At 40.3% G+C, this 18,564-nt stretch overlaps 1 protein-coding gene across 1 annotated transcript; it reads left to right on the forward strand.

Moving 5' to 3' along the window:
* Positions 1–6,347: 6,347 nt before the first annotated feature.
* LOC108053428 (cytochrome b5 domain-containing protein 1) lies at positions 6,348–7,760 on the forward strand. Its single transcript, XM_017136069.2, has 3 exons — positions 6,348–6,555; positions 6,610–6,975; positions 7,552–7,760. Exons 1-3 carry the CDS (start codon positions 6,409–6,411, stop codon positions 7,684–7,686), a joined length of 648 nt encoding a protein of 215 aa, XP_016991558.1. The 5' UTR covers positions 6,348–6,408; the 3' UTR covers positions 7,687–7,760.
* Positions 7,761–18,564: the final 10,804 nt, after the last annotated feature.

Below are 18,564 nucleotides of genomic sequence, written 5' to 3' on the forward strand. Positions count from 1 at the left end.
TAACGGTAATCATATTAACTAAGTGAGCGAAAAGTTAAATTGAATTGCCCAAAAAGGCGGCGAAGGGTGGACCAAAAAAGGGGAATCGGGGGCGAACTGGTTTGCGGATGCGCTGAGACGACATTGTGAAACGCCAAAAAGGAATTTTGCTTATGGCAGCAGCAACTGCAATTACAACAGGAAAACCAGCAGTAACAATAGGCACACTAAAAAAAAGTTCTGCTAAATACAATTGGCATGGATAAATTTTATTGTGGACCAACTATTTCAGGCCAATCTTCATTTTTTCGACCTCCATTCGTTATCTGTTTTCAATTTATGTATCGAACACAAAATATTAAACACCACTTTACTTAAGATATTGTCTTGCAATTAACTATAATATTGTTTTTTATTTAGAAAGTTGAACAAATAAAATGTAGCTTTGAAAGTCAATCGATTGAAATTCAATATTTTTTCGGGTTTTTTAAGGGTTTTTTCTTCTTACTTAGCCAAAATAGGTCGCACAGCCATAAGAATGACTGTTTTATGCAGCTGAGAACCTAAACTATCGATTCCAGTTGGATTTGGAAAAATTTATTTTTTTACCCCTTTTTTCATTTTTTATAAGGGGTTTCATCATGAATTTTTCCCAAAATAGGCCTAAAAATACAATTTTTAGCTGTAAATGCCAATATACTAAAAATTTTATAACGAATTCAACGAGGTATGACATTCCACCATTGGACAATTATTTACCAGGATTTTGATCAAAAAACGCAATTTTGAAGTTGCAATTTTGGGTATGACTGCAAGGGTATTCTATACTCGTTTATTCTTTTTGGGACTTTTTCAAACAGTAAAAAATTAAGAAAGAGTCATAAATCAATATTTTAATGCACATTAATAGAGAGTTAAAAGCTCATTCAAAGAATAGGCATTTTCCATTAGCAAAAATAGATCGAGGACTCAAATCATGTTTACTAAAATCTATTAGGAATACTACAAGGTATAACTGTTTCGATAAATACCTTTACCTCTTATGACAGCTTTTGTAATCGATAATAACTATGTTTTTTTTAGTGTACAAGCAGTAACAATGCTGGCAATTAACTGGCATGAATGGCAGGAAGTTTGGGGAGCTGCCGCAGAAACAGCAGCGACCTTGCAATGTCGCAATGATGACGAGCTTAGACGATCGCTGTCTGTTAACTTTGCCGCCATTTGTCTGCAGTTGGTAGCTTGGTAACTGGTAACTTGGCAACTTGGCAACTGGCAACAACTGTGTAACTGTTAACTGGGCCTAGACTCTGGGCTTGGCCGCCCCCACTTGAATTCCAACATGCCATGCGAATGTCAAATCTAACTGCATGTTGCATGCCACGCCAAGACAAACTACCACCGTACTTTCATCCATAAAATAATGGCTAATCATAATGCAGTTTTAGCTATGCCAGTTAATAGCATGAGCTGCTTGGAGATTTAGGTAATGTGTCGAGCACTAATTGCTTGGGACACAGCTTAGAGCGGTACTTTTATTAGGCCCAGCCATTTGAGATGACCTGCAGAACAATGGTTTCCATTAAGACTGAATTAATTGGAAGCTGTGTAGAGGAAAATGTTAGCAAATGAGGCTGGAACGGCTAAATAAGGAGACTATTTTGTAGTATTACTTATGCAGAATTATGCAGGCCAAAGTAAGTACATTTTAAGCTCGTTCAAAGTATAATATATACTAAAGAATTTAAAAGGTTTCAAATAACATGTGAATTCTATTTTTTTATAATCGTGGGAACGTTACCTATTAAAATTTTTTATAACAGATGTTGGTTCAGATGCTAGGAACTTAACTATTTTTCGCATATGTTGGTAATTTATTTATTTGAATAAATCAATTTGCGCAGGCGCATCGTCTCGTATTAAACAGAAAATAGGAACAGTTGTTTGGAATGCGATCTGTGATGCAACCCCGTATCCTGACATATAGAACGCCCCTCAGCAACTGGTTGAGATCCTTTCCTCCCCTTTGAAGACAATAACAGTTGGTCAGCCACACATACTATATAACAAAGGATCTGCCTGATTGTATCTAGCCTTCTAATGAATTACGGCACACTTTTCAATTAGTTGCATGTTTATACAATAATTTTGATGATTCCCGGGAACTCATGGAGATGTACACCCTCTGATAGGCAAAAAGATACGGAACGTCAGCTGTTGAATTCTGAAGAGTATTCGAGTGAGTCTGCGCAGGGTGTTGACTATAATGAAGCCACCCTGTGGTGGTGCTTAATTGTTCGGAAACGTTGTTGGAGGTACAATTCTTCATAGAATTGAGTGTGCCTGGCATGATGAACAACCAATTTCGAACAATAGGTGTAGATTGAACCAGAAGTGGTTATAATTGGATTATGTCATATATTGCTGAGCATCTAAAGGTTCTAGATCCATGACGAATTTTACTTTACATTTACTGGTACTATTATATTTTTAATGCCTATAGTTTAAGTCATCTGAACATATTTATTTAAATAACTAATCTTGAAGAAAATTCCTTTTGCCCACCTCTCTGAATATTCAATGAGTTTTAAAATAGCATGCAAACTCTCGGTTAATCACAGAATGTAAGTAAATTGGCGCCGCACTTTGTCAATGTGTCAAGGCAATCAGAAAAACATCTAAGAGCCGGACCCACAATTGGACAACTCGTTTGCCTACGCACAGTGTTCGGTCCAGATTACAATTGCCAATGCAATTGCAATTTGAATGATTAGCTGGGAGGGCAAAAAACAGAAACTACAAATATTTATACATATCTGCAGCTGCAGCACTTTTTGTCGCACTTTTTCCGCTAAACTTGTCATTGTGGAAAGAGTGCTTCGGTTTGGTTTTTTATTTAATTGCAGCCTCTGGGGGACGACGACGACGATGCTGGCACTCAAGTGCACACTTCCTGTCATTTACATTAACAAAGTATTTTTCTGCTAGTTCTTATTTATTTTCACAACGCACTGAATGGGTTCTCGAAAGCATGAGCCATTGTTCGATTCGTAACGGGGCCTCTGAATCGGAACGGGGTTGCACTGGAGTCTGGAGCCGGAGATTGAGTCCCATTAGGGGTTCCTGCCAATGCACACAAAGAAATTTCATAGCCTTTGATATAAAAATCATCATACTAAAAGTGTGTTAAAAGTTACAAAACTTTTATGGTTTATTATGTAAGAATTATTTTGCATAAAATAAAAAGTGAACAGGAAATATAACACTTGGTTTATATTCAGTACAGAATAAATGTTAATTATAAAATAAATATTACCAATACTGAATTTATTTTTATACCCGTTACTCGTAGAGTAAAAGGGTATATTGTATTCGTGCAAAAGTATGTAACAGCTAGAAGGAAGCGTTTCCGACCCTATAAAGTATATATATTCTTGATCAGGGTCACTAGCTGAGTCGATATAGCCATGTCCGTCTGTCCGTCTGTCCGTCTGTCCGTCTGTCTGTCCGTCTGTCTGTCTGTCCGTATGAACGCTGAGATCTCGGAAACTATAAAAGCTAGAAGATTGGCATTTTGCATGCAGATTCTAGGAGTTCCTACGCAGCGCAAGTTTGTTTCAAAAAGGTGCCACGCCCCCTTTAACGCCCACAATCGCTTATATACGATTTTAAAAATTTTAATATTTCGGAAAAGTAAAAATGCAGTTTTATTGTGTTTATCGATACCTATCGAAATGTAGAAGAAATTTTTCAAATCGGACCATTCGTTAAAAAGTTATGCGTGATCAAAGTTTCTATCTCCATCTCCCTCGCACTCCCTTTACCTGTGTAACGGGTATCTGATAGTCGGGGCACCCGACTATAGCGTTCTCTCTTGTTTACTTTAAAAAATGTAAAATTGGTGACGGGATAAATACATATACAAAACGTTAAGAAAGTAGAAAAAAGGTTAAAGGTGTACGCTTTTCATTCCAAAACAAACCCTTTCTTTGAATAGGGATTAAGTAATAAATTTTTATGATTTTAATCAAATTCATTTCTTTGATTACTAATTTTTTTGTGCTGTGTCAGCGGTTGCGACTGCGCGTGACGCACGTGGTTCATCGGGGTTCGGTGGTGCGTAGGGGTTGGGACCTCGGATGGGGTTGTTTTTAGCCCGCAGTATTTCCAGTTTCGATGGCTTGTTTGCCTCGCCTGCATTGTGCCCCTCGCTTGTGCCTGCCACACGCATTCTTGACCCGAAAACCAAGACACAAAGCCAGTTGCAGCTGCACCAGCACCAGCAGCAACTCCTTGGCCAAAAGATCAAGGCTGCCAGCGGTGGCGTGTCAAATGGCCAACCAGCTGTTACCATCCCACCAAATCAAAGCGAGTCGGCGGACAAACAATTGAAATTGAGAACCTGATCCCAGAGCCATTGTCCTTCGGACGACATATGTGCAGCTTCACAGTTGACTTGGAGGCAATTAGCAGGACTCGCACCCTCAACTTCCCATTTCCACCCATGCAAATGAGCTGAGTGGCTGTTGATCACAATTCAACCCACTACCAAACCCATTTTCCTATGGGTCACCACCGAAATGGCAGCTGCTTTTCAGGACCTGCCTATTTTTAGTTTTTTATCCCTTTTTGTGGGCTACATTATCAACAATTTGTATTTCGGTTTTGTACTTTTAGTGGGGAGTGCTACAACTGGTTTTGGTGTGTAAAATGTAAAAGGAAGTTATGTAAATTGGAATTTAAATATCTTTTATATAAGGTAATATAAACAGTTGTTGTTTCTGAACTTAGTATAGTGGTAAACATACTTATTTAACCTTAAAAAAGGAAAAACCTGATCGATTGTCTATACTTAAGCAGCATACTGGTATTTTCTACAAGACTAAAAATATATCTGTACACTTTTTAATAAACAGTATTGACAAGGTACCAATGAAGTCGATTTCTTGACTACCTTCCCTTATATCACACAATGTTGTTGGTTTGCGTGATTAATGGCAATGTTGGTGGCTATTATTTTGAGTCCTGCTGTTGCCATTTGTCTGGTTGGCATTGGCAAAAAGGATGCAGCTTTCTCGGGACAAGGCCAATCCCAGATAATTACCGACGGATGGTGTCTGCGGCTATCCACCAACAGCTGCTGCAATCACGCAGTCTGCCGACTTGCAACCGAAGAAAGCAAATATTAAAAACCACTTAGGGCGACGCGTGGCGAGCAATTAAAGTAAACACGATGTATCGGTAAATCCTTTTAGCACTATGCCCTATAATTGCAATATGAGATGCCACTCGAGACCACAATATCCTTTTCTAGCCCCTATTTTATATGTTTGGTTAGACTGGGAGTTGCCATGGCAAATCCCTCGAATTCTGTGTCTGCGCATGTGCGACCGAAAGTGGCAGCTGTGAGTGGTGCAGCATGGAGTTGAATGAATGACCCCCAGGTCGCCGACTTTGTAATCCTGCGGAAGTTGATTTTATCACGTGTGTCCATTAGTTACCTTTCGGTAACCTAAAGTCCGACCGCTGGGTTCAAAGTTCAGCATCCCGCAGAAAGGAAACTGAAACCATTAAAGGGAATGAAAAGGGTTTTATCGATATAGTTTTTAATTTAGACTACCATACCCTTTTCAAACATCTGCTGAAAGATACTTAAGTCTTTATGCTATAAAATCATTGTATACATTTGGCATAAGAAATGCCTCATGAAATTAAATAAATACATACAAACATAATCATAAAATTGATGTACATAGAAGATAATAAGCAAGTTTATTGTACATGTATATTGTTAAGATGGGAGAAATGTTCCAGAATTTATAATTCTAAATTGTCAATTTAGAAGTTGGTGGTGTAACAACTCCCAAATGATTTAAAAGTTAAGCACCTAAAAATATCTTACCAAATTAATCAACCTATCAAGTGAAATAGAATGCTCCCCATTCATTTGAAAAAGCTGAATGATCTCGGAATAACTGGAGGCAAATATTTCAAAGTGCAGTGCTCTCTGAACGCCGCTGACAATGTTCCCATCAATTGGAATGCCTTTCGAGTGTGTGTAACCTCGGTGGTTAGACCAAAAATGCCATCAGTCATTAATCTAATTTTTTCTATTTATGGCAAACGATTGATGGGCCAAGACTCGAGTCGCCGACGACTTGACAATTGGCGGCTAATTATGCAATGGAATCCCGAAAAGCCGACCAGGAATGGGAACTTGGGCCTCTCTGGCAGCCGGAATTAATTGGCCTGCCAACCGGAGGCCCAGAGATTCAAGTCTGGCGATAAGACCTCTGAAAACGATGATGATGAGCAGTCGGCACCGCTGGAAAAGTCAGAATTAATGGGTCGAGTCAAGAGGCGACAGTTTTGTCGAGAAAATCAAATTACACTTTATTCGAATTCGTTTCCCTGCGTTAATTTTGTGAAATGGAGCTGCCGATTAGCAAGATGCGGTACTATCTGAAGGATGAGGTGGTGTCGCACAACAAGAAGGACGACTGCTGGGTGATCATACACACGAATGTCTTCGATCTGACGCCCATGCTAAGAGATCGCCTGGATCACTGGAATCGCGTAGGTGGAAAGGCCATTCACTTATAGAACCTTACGAGTAAGAACCTCTTTCAGACCCTGGACTATCTGATAGCCCATGCTGGCAAGGACCTCACCCATTTCTTCCATGAGAATGGAGAGCCCCGCACAGAGATCTCACCCAGCACTGGACGACCACGTGTCCTGTTTCCTCCCATTTTGGAGGTGGCCATCTCGGAGTTCTCTAAGACGCCAGGAGCCATGTGGAGCCAGGATCCCTTCTACCACATCGGCAGGGTCACCAAGCGAGCACGGGTTATTCGCATTATCAACACACTGACTGCCCAGACGCAATTCATGACTGTTTGCAACGAGGACAGCATCTTCGACATCCAGCAGAAGTACAAACAGCGATACAATCACCACGCCGGCAGCTACGAGTGGCGGAAGTTCTCGAATGGGGTGAGATTAAGTTGATATCTTCAATAGAAACCCATAAACTTAGAAGGGGGATTAAGTTATAGGGGACTTATTCCGTATCCCTTATAATTTGTTAAAGTCCAAGTTTTCTTCACAATTTTAGTGTATGTCCTTGTACTAAACAGTTTTTAACTTACTTAACCCAAAAAACTTTTTTAGCGAAACTATATTTTAAAGATAAATGGTATTACAATAGAAAATACCTACCAATAGAATCATACATTACATTACATATATTCCTTACCTTAAAAAAGCTATTCAACATTTGAGCTTTAATTATATTATTATTATACAAAATTTGCTAAATTTTAGAAACTTTAGAAGTTATGACTTATTAAGTTATGACTCCTAAAATATATTGGGTTGACCGACAAAAAAACCGGTGATTTTTTCAAAAAAAGTAAAAACATTTTTTTGAGTTTTAGAATGAATTTTAATCAATTATATATTTTCCATTTTGTTGGATGACCTTTCGCAACCTTTCCTTTAAATTAAATATTAAAATACACTCAGCTAATTCTGGAGCCATAAAATATTTATTAAAATAATCTCAACCAGGGCAAGTCCTGCAGTGTGCTGGACCCGAATGGCACCCTGGATGAAAATGGACTTACGGATGATGAGGACAGCACCGTGGAACTGCCGCCGCCTTCCATTTGGCTCTACTACACGGACGACATAACAATTGCTTAATTCTGTTTATGTTCGATGGTTATTGGAAATTTGATGTGCTCTTTGGCTGCGAGTAAAGCTCATTTCAAGCAAGACTGGACTTTGCTGATCGGGTAGTTTACAGGCATTTTGGGCAATTTTCAACAAATGTCATGGTCGACAGCGGGCGGTAATAAGTCAAAAAAAGTGCAGAAGACTTGTTCAGGGTCGCTATACGTTTGTACCTCCTATATTGCTCCTGATCGCGGCTATAATTTATGCGGGCTGGTGGAGCTGTGAACTCGTGTATGACGATATCATCGGGGTGTCTGTCTTTTTCGAGGGCCTCCGAGTGGTACAGCGCCTGCAGCTGCCCAGTTGGCACGCGTTGCCTTCCGGGGGGAGTGATCACTGAACCGCGAACTACGTCGTTTTTCAGCAGCCCAAGTTATGGTGCTTGGTTCTGGGTTCTTGGTTCTTGGTTCTTGGAAGTGCGCTTAGGGAGCAGAGACGCCCACTTTGCTTGGATCTCCACTGGGGGCTTCGCTGTATTATCTTGAGCGCATAAATAATTAATTTCAGACTCATTTTGCTTAATAATTTTTTAGTTGTTTAATTGCAAACCTGTTTGTGCTGGCACTTTACGGGCATGGCATGGGCTTTGAGTTGGGGCCAGGCCGGACCATAAATGGTCCGTGGCTGTGTTCTTAATTTACATTGCGACAAAAGAGGCTAAGAATCTGGCACTTGAACAATGTTGTGAAATATTTTAGTCGCGGAGTATGTGGGATTTTTGACAAGCCAAGGGGTTTGGCAGCAGAAGGTCGTGTTAATCTTGAAAAAAAAACAATCTAACTAACCTCAGGGAGGCGTAAATAAAAAGCATGAAATAGGAAGTCGGTCTAAGTAAGACATTAAAGGCGAAAATTAAAATTAAATGGTCTTTGATATATCTGCTGCAAGTAATTAAATTTCTGTAAAGGGAGTTTTAAAATATGTCCAGTGATTGCCCATTAAAATCCTAATGCCCATCTAAAATCCTAATCTAAAAACAGCCAGACAATCTAATGAATCTCCTAAAGACATTCATGTGACTATAGGGAAGCGAAAGGAGACCAAAGGCAGACCCAAATTAAATCCGCCAAATCGAATTGAGGCCTAAGAACGTCTGAGCCAAGACATGCAGAATCTTGTGAAATTCTCCTACCTGTTCTGCATGAAAATCTCGGTGCCAGGCACCACCAACATGATTGGATGACTCACCCGAGTCTGTGCGAACACGTTTGCGCCTGTCAAGGCCTGGGAAAAAAGGAGCAATATCGAACATTGGGAACCTGCCGCGGTCCGCGATCTTTGGTGATGGTGGGTGCAGAAAGGGAGGGGGAGGGGGCCTTCACTGCCTAGAAGCCTTCAAATCCACAGCACTGGCTCGACTCTATGGAATTGCGTTTATCGTTTGGCCAAACCTGTTTTGCCATTCCACTCCACCTCCACTCCCCCGGGCAAGTTCGTTGCCTAAGTCTTTTGTTTGAAGCGCCACAGAGTTCATTGCCTGTATAGGTAAACAAAATGCATTTGTGAGTTAAGCCATATTTGTGATAGGCCAGGCACCATGAGAGTAAAGCAAATGTTCTTCTACTTTATTTTATACCAATTAGTTTTTAAATTTATTTAAAATAAAAATGTTTTTAATAAAAATTATTTCTAGGCGTCTTGATTTGGTCAAGTTACAACAAAATAACTCTTAAAATCGACTATTCTAGCAGTTTTTAAATCAAAACCCAGCGAAAAATGCCCACAATTTGGAATGTCATACCTCTTTGAATTCGTCATAAAATTTCCAATCAATTTGCATTTACAGATAAAAAAATTTTTTTTTACATTTTCAACAAAAAGTACGATGTTACCCCTTATAAAAAATGAAAATTTTTCCAAAAAAAAATTTTTCCCAAAAAGTGGTGGGGATTGATATTAGAGATTGTCAGCTGCACAAAACAGTCAGTTTTTTAGCTGTGTGTCTAATTTTGGACTAGTTACAACAAAAAACCCTGTAAAAAATGTGATTTTTCTTTAAAAAAATCATAAAAACTCAAGTGTTTTACGAAGTTCTTTCTTGTATTTATTATTTTTCTTCTGTGGAAACTGATGCCCGGAAATAATTATAATATAGACCAACTAAGTATGTGACATCTTGCAGGGTCAAACCATAAATTGCCATGTTTTCGCTAGGCATTCCTCGAGATCCACCGGATTTATCATGGCCAATCGACATCACCCACAGTGGTGGAACATGTAACCCAGTTCGCTGGCGGCTCCGGCATCCCATTCCCACCTATTCACCTGGCTGGGTAAATCTGAATTCCACGCCGGTCGCATTCTTTCCCATCTCCAAAAGACAGGCGGAAGTCGAGGCTCTGGTATGCGAGCATTCTTCTGCTCCGGCATCTTTCCTCCAGCGATATTCCCAGGCTAAGCGAGCTAATTTAGTGCTTAGCTCGACATAAACTGTGCGCTGTTCCTGTTCGGCTTGTTAATTGCGCAGACTTATGCAGATGAGCTTAGAAATAGAAAGCCAGGCGAGCGGGACAATCAAAATATTTTGGCTTGAAGGTCAACTCGCGGTCACACCGCATTTCCAAAAGGAAGTGGCTCCAAACTTTTCAACGCCTCCAAAAGCGGACAGCGTAGATCCAACATCCGTTATGGCTCAATTTAATTTACTTTTACTGTTTTTAATTCTTAAATGCCACTTGGCCTGGGACTCCATCTCCCCTTCCATTTTCCCCATTTTGATTTGCATTTGGCATTCAAAACATTGACCGCTGCACTCGGCACTTGGCATTCCACACCAAACGGCCAAGGCAAATTAAATAATAAATTTACGAGGGGAAAAAAGAGTATGCGACAACAAATAGCGGAACCAAATTAGGAAGTGGCCAACCCGCAAACCCCAACTCCATATTCGGGGGCCCACTGTCATTGGCATATTAATTGTGATAAAAGTCATTGATTTGGTGGCTTCTTGGGTGAGTTTTGCTTGGAAACCATGACTTCAGCTTTAGGCTCAGTTCTAGAGACATAAGATAGGTACTTTGAAATTTATATGAACTTCATATTTATGAATATCAAATATATAATCATATTTATGTCTGACAATCCCGTGATTGTCTTGTATTATTCTTAATCAAAAAGTGTATAAATATTATTATTTGGTTCTATGTAATATATATATTTTATTGTTCTATCATTTGTAGAAGCTCTTCCTTAATTTGTATATTTTACTTAACTGGTCCTGATCAAAAAGCGTATGAGTAAGAATGGATATGTAAGTCTCTCCCGCCAAATTGACATGCCACTTTTGCACCTCACGGGTCTCGTCGGTGATTTTTCATAAATTATTCAAAGCCTAACTGCTTCCGTTTTGGACTGGAGTGTCTGTCTGTCAGTCAGTCTGTCAGTCACTCCTTGGATATGTGCCTTTGTGGATGTGTGGTACTCCCTGGCAGATTGACAAGGTTCGATGGGGACTTTACGTGCCCAGTGGGTCAGCGGGGAGTGGGGAGAGGGGGTATCTGCACTTTCTTGTGGTTTTTCGATGGCAGTCCAGCTGCTCGTATAAATATCCATCGCCAATAAGAACTCCGAGTTTATTTTACATTTTATTGTATAATTTTCGGATGTGGTTGGCGCAGAGTGAAAAAGAAGACGAAGACCGTTCTGACTGGCATAAATTAACGCGTGCAACTAAATGAAAATAAATAAATTTCGTATTTACATTGAGGTGTACTCTGGGTTCCGCTCCGCTGCTCAACGGGAATGTCGCAAGATCGGGAGACAATGGGGCGGTTTTTAGGTTTTCAGTTCGCAGAGCTATGCAAATCGAATGTCTACGAAGGGGTTAAGGCTCGCTCGGGCCTCAATTTATGGCTATTAACACAATATTTGTTGTCGCTCCCTGGTTAATTAGCGGGCGAGGCCTTTCTGGGAAACGGAATCAAATGGTTCCCATGCAAATCGCCTGGCCAAAAATCAATTAAAGGCGCACGTGACGTACAACTACCCACATCTGTATCCTTTCCCGTCCGCTTGTCATTCTACTTGGGTGTTTTTTTAGTTGACCAAACACTTCCTGTCCCAGGAGATTGTTCCCCGAACGACCGTTAGCCAGCCTTGATAATTAAAATATCAAAAAAGAAAGAGCGTGGGAGCCACTCTGACTTCAAAATCAATTTTCCTCGCTTTAAACTCTATTGATTTATAGCTCTGCGGGCTTCAAGTGAATTTTTTAAAGAGAAAAGGCAGATTATCAAAGTATGATCTATTTTCTTTTCGTGGTTTAGGGTGGTGGTTAGGGGCTTGCCAAATTAAATTGCTTATTTGAGCTTAGGGTTAATGTACTCGCCCATTAAATTGGTTCTGATTTATGCGAGACAAGTGCCCAACTGATCTTGTTGAAATTTATGAGTTCCTGAGAAGGGTTGCAACTGTGAGAACTGAGGGTGGCAGGGATTATAAGGGTTCGCTGTGTTTAGTTCAAATATTATTCCAAGAGGTACTCGTATGTTTTGTCGCACCCTGACCACAGTCAAAGTTTTTAGCTGAAAATGAAAACCACACATTGATGAGACAACAAGAAGTCTTCAATCAGGTCTACTCACTTTTTTTGGTTTCTTGGGGACTCGGACTCGTGTAACTTGTTTATAGAGAGGAGTTAAAAAAAACAACAGGTAGCTTCACTTTCTAACAATGATTGGTTGGCAACCTTCTCTTTTCAGTTTCTTCCTCTGAGAAGTAATGAGCGCTTTTTCAAGTTGATAATTACGATGAAACAGCAGAATCGGTGGCAGAAACAGAAGCCGAGATTCAGTCAGAGGGCCGAGTACAATACAATGCGGCAACCACAGCTCATTTGGTTAGCCCTAGAGGCCTGACCAAGATGATTTGTATTTTCCGTCTCCCCCCAAAACTTCAGGGGCGAAGAGGCTTAGGTAAAACTTTTGTTTACACATGAAAATACCAGTAGCCGATTTAAACCATTATTCAGAGATCTGCGAGGGATCCAAAAGAAGGGCGGCTAGAATGAGTGATATTCTGGGAGCAGCGTGGGAAATGACTTATGTAACTCACTGTAAGGTGTCCCTCAGATTCCCAGAGTCTTATTAAATACCATGAGCTGGTTGTAATTTCTAAGCTGATTTGGGGGAACCCTTTGGCAAATCAATCAAGGGCGCTGAGAATCTCCCTGACACATCAATTAGAAATGCAAATGCTGGAACATTGACAGAGAAAATGGCAAAGGGGAGAAAAATGGGAATTAGTGGCCCTTTATAGTACATAGAAATGAAACATTGCTGAGTAATATAAATATATATTTAATTTTTTTAATTAATAAAGCTGCACCCGCATGTCAAAAAGTATTATGCAGTTTTAAAGAAATTACCATAAATCACTTAATAAATGAAAAACTATAAAACTAGCAATTATAAGCTGTTTCGGAGTCATAATTATAGGGAATTGCCTGTTAATTAGCAATTATGAGGGCACACTTTATCGCTCGCCAACAGATTAGTTGGGGGGTAAAGCCTATAAGCTCGCCAGAAGATCGCTGGAAGCTCAACCCTCTGAGGCATTTGGCGAATCTGATGGCCAGGGCATAATCCAACCACCAAAGATCCCCACACCCGTCACCCGCAGTTAGTCGCACCACACTCTTGCTTTCATGTCGACCAGCCATTATAATTATGGCGACGACTGTGCCCCTTCGCTTTTCTCCGCCGCTCGGGCATTTTCCAGAGCTCTTTTCATTACATTTAATGCCACAAAGGAATTTGAAAAGCATAACAACAACAAAGGAATACTTCGCTGCTGACGTCGCACTGGTCGGCCAAGTAGAACTCATGGACGTACACTGAGAAAAATATACCTCATTTGATTAAGAATAATAAAAAAAGAATTTAAAACGGAATTTTTCACAATTCAAGGAAGATCAGGTATAAATTGTATGCTTAATATTTGTCGACATCTTCATAATTTTAAGCTACTTTTTAACAAGTGAAGTATACCTGAAATTTATAGGAGTTTAAATAATTTTAAATAATTTTAAGTAACATTTTAAAAGGCAATTATTTACTTCAGAGATTACTATTTTACAAATATGAAAAATTAATTTTTTTTAATTACTTTATTTTTAAAATGTATTTGACGATGATTATGTATTTATCCTTGCATCTGCAGCTTGTAAACGGATTTACCATTTGTGGCATTTCAAAACATTGATATCTGTGATATCTGTGAAACTCTATACCTTTTTTCTCTCAGTGTACTTATAGTTGGGGAGGTGGCTTTGGCACTGGATGGATGCGGACTCGCTCGGTTGACTTCCATGGATCAGTTGGGGCGGGCTCGCAGCTCCACAACTGCACAACTCCAAAGCGGTAGCATGTTTCACTGTTTTTGTTGCTGCTCGCTGTTTGTTCTGCTCCATACTATATGGTATATAGTATAGTATTTGCTGCTGTTGTTGCAGTCATTACCGGCATGACAAGCACAAAAATGCGTCGTCGTTCGTGCGCAGACGGTGCCCGCAAAAAACCAAAGTTGCATTTAACTAGTCGAGGAATAGGAGGAATAGAGGGCTAGGCCAAGTCCAGTCCCAGTCCCAGTCCCTAACTATAGTTACTCCAACTATGCAAGTGCCCATCGATTGATGGACTCGGAGTGAACTCGGTTGAACCTCCGCCGGACAACACGTGTCCAAGTCGACGGCCAGACGGGAGCTGATTTCCATATCTCTATCTGGCCGACGCACTTGGCTAGTTCGGATTGGAGATACGAGTACTTAGAAGTAATCTTCCTCCTCTGAATGCAGCCAGGCGTTTCGCCAGAACAAGATCAAAGGGGCCATCCAAACGAGCCACTAATTTTATTTGTACACAAAAAAGGTTCGAAGTTAGCACTACTGATTATGGGATTAGAATGAGTACTTGGCAGGGAAAAAATGGGCAGGGTTTTGGCTAATGGTTCTCTCGAAGGTCTGTTAAAAGTAGATTAGGAAAAATTATTACTAGATTGAAGATGTTCAAATTAAATTGTGTTTATAAATAATGTTGCAATAACACGATTCGTTTATTCTTGAAGTAGTACTTTAACCTTAATAGCTTTGGCTTTCTATATACCAATAATTGAAAACAGGTATTTGCATAAGTAATATTGGTATCTCCTTTTACCGAACCAAAAGTTAGATAGTGTTAATTAAAAGATTAAGCATAGAGAATGTGCCAAGAAGTGCTTTAGATTACTTGAGCAGTTTGTTATTTCTTACGTTTATCAGACAACTTGTCTCAGCAATGGCTTTATGACATTTAGATAGTTCGGTAATCATCTCCTCTGGCCTTAAATAATGCCAAATCAATTTGAATATTCCATCTGCACATCAACTATCGAAGCAATTATAGCCGCCAATAACCTGAAATCTAAGCCCAACTATATTTGGCAATCACCGCCATCGACAACTTGGGCCGCACCCCGTCCCAGTTGAGAATGATCCGACTCCGACTGCGACAAGTGGTCAGGTTTCCAGTGCCGAAAGTTCCAGCGATTGTTGCCGGACCAGTGAGCAGCTCCAATCTCGGATCTGCAGACCCGAATGGCACACGAGTATAGAGTTTAAGATTTTTTGAGTCTGGCAGGCTGTTAATCATAACCATGATACCCCGAAAAAAAATGTATAAAAAATGCACAAAATGCTTTTGACTTCCGTTGGGCAACTCATCCTGTCTGGTATCCCCATTCCCTCACTCGGGTTTCGATCTCTTGAGGCTGGACAACCGCAAAGTGGAAACGGAAGTGTCGCCATCCAGACAGGTAGAAGATGCCCTCTATTAGCGATGACCTTTAGGACTTGGATGGCACAGAAACCCAAGAAATGCGACTGCAGCAAACCAAAATCGAGTCTGCAACCAGTTGCAATGCCACTTTTTGTCGCAACTTGCAGCTAGTAGTTGGTAGATGGTGATCATTTAGCAGCAAAAAGGCAGCTTTGAATGGTAAATGGCAGTGCGGGCCACTCTGCAATTACATGGCCAGCTGCCAGTTGTTACACTCGATAGTTTCAGTTGGCGAAGGGGAGAAGGGGAAAAGGGAGTTGCACTCATCACGTATTGGGAGGTAGCATACATGGGCATACTTAGGGGCATTAATGTGGTTTATCATTGGCCAGCCACTGAGTTCGATACGGGCATGTTATGACAAGGATGAGATGTGGACAAGGCTCGAGCCCAACTGGTTGGGAAGACTCCCTCCTCAGCTCCCTCCAAGGGCAACTTGGATCCAGTGATGCTCAGGTGGAGTCACTGGGGAATGCCGAAAGAAGGATCTCAAAGTTTTGGATCATTAAAAACAATGCTAAAGATATATTTAATAAATATCAATTCTAAGTGGCAAACATTGAAAGGTAAGAGTTAAGTCTCAGATGGATTAAGTACAATGGCATTAATATATTTCAATTGCTTTCCTATCAATAAAATTAAACAATTAATAGGCTTCTTGTAAGAAATAAGTAATAAGTCTGGAATAATGCTAATTTTTATAATAATTGCTTAGACTGTGTGTACGAAAAGAAGTAAATTAAGGAAGTCAGCTCTTTAAAAAATAAAGTTTTCAACTCATGATAAAAGAAAGTTGATAAAAGTTCGGAAGCCCCAAAGTCTTGCCACTTCCTCGAAGATTTCCATTTATTTTTTTTAGAGTGTAGTTCACTGCAGATCATTAAGACGCCAGACCAGAAAGAGATGGCCAATCAGAGAGCGAGAGAGAGAGGGAGCTAAGTAAAGTGCACATCCGTAGAAGGACATCTGATCGCTTTTTGTCGTGGCATTACACAACCGCAAAGTATCCGGGGGAGGAGCGAGAGGGGCAGCAGTGCGGGGAGGGGGTGCAAAGAAGAGCTAAAGATGAAAGTGCAGACAAAGCACTGGCTGAGTCCCCAAGCCGAAAGTTGTTCTCTTCACTATTTCTTTTTTCTTTACACTGAGAAAACCATTCAAATATCATAAAAAATAATATAATATTCAGAATTTATAATTAGTATTAGTATTTATTTTCAGTTATCTTCCTTTTTCATAAAATGTATATATCTATTGATAGATATATATATAATTTAATATTATATAAAAGCTTTTTTTTTTAAACATATTGATTAAGAGAATCGTTTTTCTTGCAAATATTTTTAATAATAAATAGCTACCCGTGGGTATAATAATGATGGAAATAAGCTTAAATCCTTCAGATACTTTTGGCGTTGAGGGAATATGAAGAACCTCCATGAAACCATCTCTAAGATTAGATTCAGCTTTTAATTATTTTGGATGGTAAAGCAGATAGAATCATATTTAAATTAAAATTATTTAAACTCAAAGTTCAAGCCTTTCTCTGAGTGTACTTTGTGGCTTCCTGCAGCTTACGACGTGTGACGACATGTAGAACTAATTGTCGTCCACTGCGGCAAGGTAGCCTCGATGGAGGATGCAGAGGGGGAGGAGGAGGAACTGGGGGGTAGGGACGGATCCCGAGGAGCAGGGGGCGGGGGGGGCAGCAAGACTGGAACCGACTTGGCAGCAACTCCGTCTGCAATTGGCTGCACCGTTCGCCTTGTGACAGGCATAAATCAGTTTTGTTTCAGTAATCGGCGCAGCAAGAAGTCGAAGTCAGTCGAAGCTAACCACCTGTCCCAGGCTAAAAATTCGCAGTGATCTTGAGATTTTCGCGAGTGTTGCGTCATAATTGAAAATGATCGCGGTGGTGACACCTTAAAAGGCATCCCCAGTGTTGGCAGACACTCTGTTTTTTTTCGGACGGCGACAACGAGTTAATTAGAGTGCGGGTCGTGTGCTCGGGGACCGAATTGTTTGGCTGATTTATGTTTGATCGCTGGACAGCATTTTCTTGGCCAAAAAAGGCGCAGCAGCAGCGCTGGAAATAAACCAAAAATTAGCAACATTTAGTTAATGCACATAAATAAGATACGAGACGCGGAGATTCGATATTGCGAGACGCCAAATTGGGCAAGTCGAGTCGACGCGTCGTGTGCCCCAAAGATCCGTGTGGGCAGAAAAGTCTGACAAACAAAAAGAAAATAAATGACGAGTTTAAATAACACTAACAATCGGCTTGGCTGAGAAGCTTTGTTGGTTAATGAGCGTGTCCATATTTGGCCAGATCAAACTCGTCTCAAGATGCCCGCCCCGCCGGCCACAGTGAAGCCTGCCTCTGGTCACACGACCAAGCTCGGCAGCGGCAAATCCAGCCACAGTAATCACCCATTATGCAACTCCATCGCCCATCTGAGCGACTCAAGGACCAATCTCACTGTCAACACGCCCACCACTTGCCAGCGATTAAGGTATGACACTTTTACAGCCCATCGTATTTGATATTGGAACTAGTTTATCGCGGCCCAAACTATTCTCCGCGATTGTGTTGCCAATAAATTATGCCCCTGGCGTGGGACTTTGAGGGGCACAAAGCCCCTCTGTGTACAGAGTTTGTCTAATTGTGTGTCTGCTAATAAATGGGAATTTGTCAATGTAAATTATGCCAGAACGGATTGTTTAATTTGTGCATTAAAGATTACCTATACTTACATATGCAAAACTACAACTTAATACTGAGTCAACATCTTTCAAGTATTGGGAATGTCTGGTAGTAAAAAAAGTAGGAGAATATCTAGCATATAGGCTTAAAATCAATACAGCTATTATAATTGGACATAAAAATACATAAAGTTAGATATTGTAAAATGATCAACATATTGTCCAACTTTTAAACTAACAGCATGAGTTTCTTATTTCCCACTCAAAATAATTTTGTTAAAATAATGATGGTTCACTGAAAAGACAAATAAACATAAGACCTATTTAAAAC

Source organism: Drosophila rhopaloa, unplaced genomic scaffold, assembly GCF_018152115.1.
Source record: "Drosophila rhopaloa isolate 14029-0021.01 unplaced genomic scaffold, ASM1815211v1 contig_2, whole genome shotgun sequence".
Taxonomy (NCBI): Eukaryota; Metazoa; Arthropoda; class Insecta; order Diptera; family Drosophilidae; genus Drosophila; species Drosophila rhopaloa.